This window comes from Acomys minous (assembly GCF_964271855.1).
Source record: "Acomys minous genome assembly, chromosome: 17".
In the NCBI taxonomy this organism is placed as follows: domain Eukaryota; kingdom Metazoa; phylum Chordata; class Mammalia; order Rodentia; family Muridae; genus Acomys; species Acomys minous.
The window spans coordinates 24988436-24993061 of NC_140500.1; the positions used below are offsets into that span (position 1 = coordinate 24988436).

Here is a 4626-nt window from a genome sequence, read left to right on the forward strand (position 1 = left end):
CCATTAACCTCTTTTCTCTCCTCTCTGGGGTAGGTGGGTTGGAAAGGGGGTATAACCATTCAAGAACCCCAAATAAAGTAGGTTTGGAAAAGTTCAAGGCCTCAGTTGGATTGCTGCTCATGTAAGGTAAGTTAAAGTATATAAATGTAGGTTCATTAGAAGCAGCTCTTTGCTGCCATGTAAATGGGGAAAGAGAGAGGAAAAAAAAGCAAGAGCAACAAGATGTTCAGATTACCTACGGTGACAGGGAAGGAAAAGCCCTTGCCCTGGAGAGTTCATGGTAGAAGGCTGGGTAGGGCAGCTGTGTCCCGCAGCAGGTAGGGACTGAGGAATGCTGGAAGAACCTGGACCTGAAGCACACCAGAAGGAACCGTGCCACTTGGGCATCTGCCCTGGCCACTGGCAAACAGTGTGACGACACGTTTGACCAGTGTGTGACAACTCGTTTCTAGTCCCCAGAGACCTCTGGAATGCATTTCTCTCTTTACTCACCCGCAAAAACAGGGTCCTAGTTTCTAAGTTGTCTCATTGCGCTACCCAATGGATCCGGAAACATTAAAGCGTTTTCTTTCCTATGCCTTTTTCTCACTCCAAAACTTGCCCCCCCACACCAGAGCTGGGCGGCAGCCATGGGTGCTTTGGAACAGGTTTTCCTTGCCACTGCCACCATGGGCAGTAGGGCAGTGATAGGGGTTGTAAAGGCTGAAGTGTTGGCCAGGTTTTAGAAGAACAGGCTGTTGCATTTGCCGTCCAGAGTGTGACAATATCTGCAGCTGGGAAGAGCAATGGAGGTCCAGCTAGGAGGAACAGTGCAGGTCCAGTTAGGAGGACAGTGCAGGTCCAGCTAGGAGGACAGTGCAGGTCTAGCTAGGAGGACAATGCAGGTCCAGCTAGGAGGACAGTGCAGGTCCAGCTAGGAGGACAGTGGAGGTCCAGCTAGGAGGAACAGTGCAGGTCCAGCTAGGAGGGACAGTGCATGTCCAGCTGGCACGATTTCTGAGGTTGGACAGGAGCACTTGTGGGTAGTTGCTTTGATGATGTCCCAGAAGCAGTCTGGCAGGATACTGGAACACATATGTGGGCAGAAGACAAAGTTAGTAGGTTAAGGAGAAAATTCCCTTTAGGTGTACATTTGAAACTCTTGGGAGAGCAAAGAGAAAAGGCTTGAAAAGAAGGAAAGAGGTAACGCTGACAATGCTTGAAAATTTTGGGAGAGCAAAGAAAAGGTTTGGACATGGGAACTTCCTTCCATTTTATCCTAGGAAAGGCTTGAACATGGGAGAGCAAAGAAAAGGTCTGGATATAGGGAGCTTCCTTCCACTTTACCTAATTGCTGGCAATAATTACAACAGTTTAGTTTTGGATCTGTCTAGGTTTGGTTGTAGAGGCATGTAAGCTGAGAAGCCCTTAATGTGGGTGTAGGGATTGAAATTCTCAGAAGGCATCACAGAGGAGCCCGGAGAAGCAGCAAATGGACTCCTCCTCACGGGGAAAGTAGAAGTCAGTGACCTGTCAGGGCGTCCTCTGAGCAAGGTTGAATTTGATGAGACTGGTACAACGGTTCCAGCAGCTTGTCAGTGCTGGTCAGAGACCAAGGGCGTGGCCTGAGAGCAGACATGGTTACCTAGCACTAGGGTTTTGAACTATGGGGGCAGGGGTGGGGGGGATGGGGGTGGGGGGGAGATGAACCACGCTGACAGAGGGAGATCTCACCCAAGGGAGAAGGTTCTAGAGGGAGGGTTTGGATGTAGGTTGGTAAGAATAACAAGAAGCATTTACATCAACCAGAAGAGGAGACTCAGCGGTCAGCAGGTGTTGGGTGTAAGACTGTAGCAATAGGGTAGTTAGGGGAGTCCCGAAACCAGGGAAAGGGGGAGGAACCCCACCCTCAGAGATAGGCGATAGGTGAGACACTTAGGCTATTGATTGATAGTCGGTACTTATCTGGACTCCATTTGACCTGAGAGATGGGTTTTCTGTAGCTTACAAGAATCCTTTTAAGTTCATAAAGGGAGATAAATTTTAGGCATGTTAACATCATCACTGTTTGAAAGCTCCAGTGAAACACACATTGTTAGACATGAACACATTATAGAAAAAAGCAGTGGGCATACAGCACAGCAGAGGCTTGGGAAAAGGACTTTGTGTTAAAAGCACAAATACTCTTAGGTGAGCTTAGGGAAGGCAGAAGCCTTTCTGGCCTCTGTGGAACAGTAACATGGGGAAGACCGAAATCTCCTGTAGAGCAGAAGGGAAAAGTTCACTTTAGCATTAGTACAGATCATGAAAGAGGCTTCTTCCCTCTGCTTAGAAGACTGGAGGGATATAATTTTAGTACAATGAGAAACATTTTAAGAAAAAAAAAAGACAAAAGGAAATTTGAAATCTTGGAACTATGATGGGACTGTATAGTGGAATATTTTATATAGTTAGACTAATGAATTAGAGCTCCATTGATCAGTATGGACACTGAACAGTTAATACAACAATATTATAGCAACAGGAAGAAATAAAACATTCTTTTAGACATGTTGACCTTATAACTTGTATTTACCAACTTAAAACACATTCTTTTTGCTTGTTTGTTTTGTATTTATTTCTTTCTTTCTTTCTTTCTTTCTTTCTTTCTTTCTTTTTTGAGACAGGATCTCTCTGTGTAGCCTTGGCTGTCTTGGACTCACTTTGTAGACCAGGCTGACCTTGAATTCACAGTGATCCACCTGCTTCTGCCTCCTGAGTGCTGGGATTAAACACATGCACCACCACACCCTTCTTAAAACACATTCTTAGACCTTCAACGTGTATATCTTGCATGTATTAATCTTTTTTTTTTGAAGGTCTTCACTTTTTTATTCTTTATGTGCAAAGGCTAGCATGATCGGTTTCACTGGGCAGACAGTCTTGAATAATCCACCCAAGGTCGCTCAGTCCAACTTAATGAAGCCTACGTCCTTCGCGTACTGACGGAAACACTGACGGCACATGTTGAGCCTGTATTTCCGGATCAGACTGTGGCGGTTAGAGCAAACGCGGCAGGAACGAGAACCCTGGTCGAATTTCCAGTAGAGCTGCTGGTGACCCATTTTGCCTTCAGACAGCCAAAGAGGAAAAAGGTGTATTAATCTTAAAACACCTTCTTAGGCCTTCTGAAATCAACAACAAACATCTCCAGGTGCTCCAAGCGCTCCTTGATCCCTAACTGCTACAGGACATGGCTGACATACCCCACTCTCTACCCTGAACTTTCCATGGCAGAGCTTTTCCTTCTTCTTCACAATATAATGTGGACGTTTTGTTGCTCTTGCTATTTGTCTCGCTCTCTTTCCCCCTTGTACGGCAGCGAAGAGCTGCTTCCAGTGAACCTAACTTACCTTACATGAAAAACAATCCCATGTCCTCATTTTTTTAATTATAGGAAAAGGGAGGAATGTTAGCATACTGCCCCCAGGTTGCCAAGCAACCTATGATATCATCACCTGCCCTCCACGAGGTGTGCCAGAACACATAGAGGAAACCCTGTCTGGAAAAAACAACAACAACAAAATTAACTGTACCTTCTCTGGGTCAGGAGCCAGGTATGTTTAATCAGAGCCCCCCTCAGTCATGCCACAGAGGAGGAGGGTTCTCCTCAAAGCTTTGTTCTACCACTATTAATTCAGAGTCATTTAAGGTTTCAACCTTGTCCTCCTCAGTGCTGCCAGCACACAGGAGTGGAAGAGCCCTCTGGCAGTCTCTAGCGGCAAGCATAAGCCATACATAGGGAGCACTGCCTGTCACCCTGTTGCAGGTGGCTGTGGCATAGGGAGCACCACAGATCACCCTGTTGCAGGTGGCCATGGCATAGGGAGCACCATCTGTCACCCTGTGGCAGATGGCTGTGGCATAGGGAGCACTGTCTGTCACTCTGTTGCAGGTGGCCGTGGCATAGGGAGCACCGTCTGTCACCCTGTGGCAGGTGGCCGTGGCATAGGGAGCACTGTCTGTCACTCTGTTGCAGGTGGCCGTGGCATAGGGAGCACTGTCTGTCACTCTGTTGCAGGTGGCCGTGGCATAGGGAGCACCGTCTGTCACCCTGTGGCAGGTGGCCATGGCATAGGGAGCACCATCTGTCACCCTGTGGTAGGTGGCCGTGGCATAGGGAGCACTGTCTGTCACTCTGTTGCAGGTGGCCGTGGCATAGGGAGCACCGTCTGTCACCCTGTGGCAGGTGGCCGTGGCCTGGGCCAGGTGGTTCCAGGTTCTTGGCCTCTTAGTCAAGGAACTGAAACCAAGGCCCACACAAATTTGAAAAATGGCAAGGAAATTTTATTCAGAAGTGAAAATAGTACAGCTCAGAATTATGCTGTCAAGCAAGACAGTGGTAGCAGCGCACGCCTTTAATCCTTGCGGTCGAGAGGCGGAGGCAGGTGGGTCTCTGAGCTGAGGCAAGCCTGGTCTACAGATCCAGTTCCAGGACAGCTAGGGTTCCAAAGAAACCTTGTCTCATAAAAACAAACAAACAAATAAACAAACCAAAAAACAGGCTGGGGAGATGTCTCGGTAGTTAAGAGCACCAACTGCTCTTCCAGAGGACCCGAGTTCAATTCCCAGCACCCACAGGGCAGCTCACAACTGCCTATAACTCGA

At 47.8% G+C, this 4626-nt stretch overlaps 1 protein-coding gene across 1 annotated transcript; it reads right to left on the reverse strand.

Annotated features, from left to right (window-relative positions):
* Nucleotides 1-2829: 2829 nt before the first annotated feature.
* LOC311588272 (small ribosomal subunit protein uS14-like) lies at nucleotides 2830-3392 on the reverse strand. The gene is made up of 2 exons (XM_084765806.1): nucleotides 3372-3392; nucleotides 2830-3088 (listed from the first exon to the last, which is right to left on the reverse strand). Exon 2 carries the CDS (start codon nucleotides 3081-3083, stop codon nucleotides 2925-2927), a length of 159 nt encoding a protein of 52 aa, XP_084621932.1. The 5' UTR covers nucleotides 3084-3088; nucleotides 3372-3392; the 3' UTR covers nucleotides 2830-2924.
* Between the last annotated feature and the right edge of the window lie 1234 nt (nucleotides 3393-4626).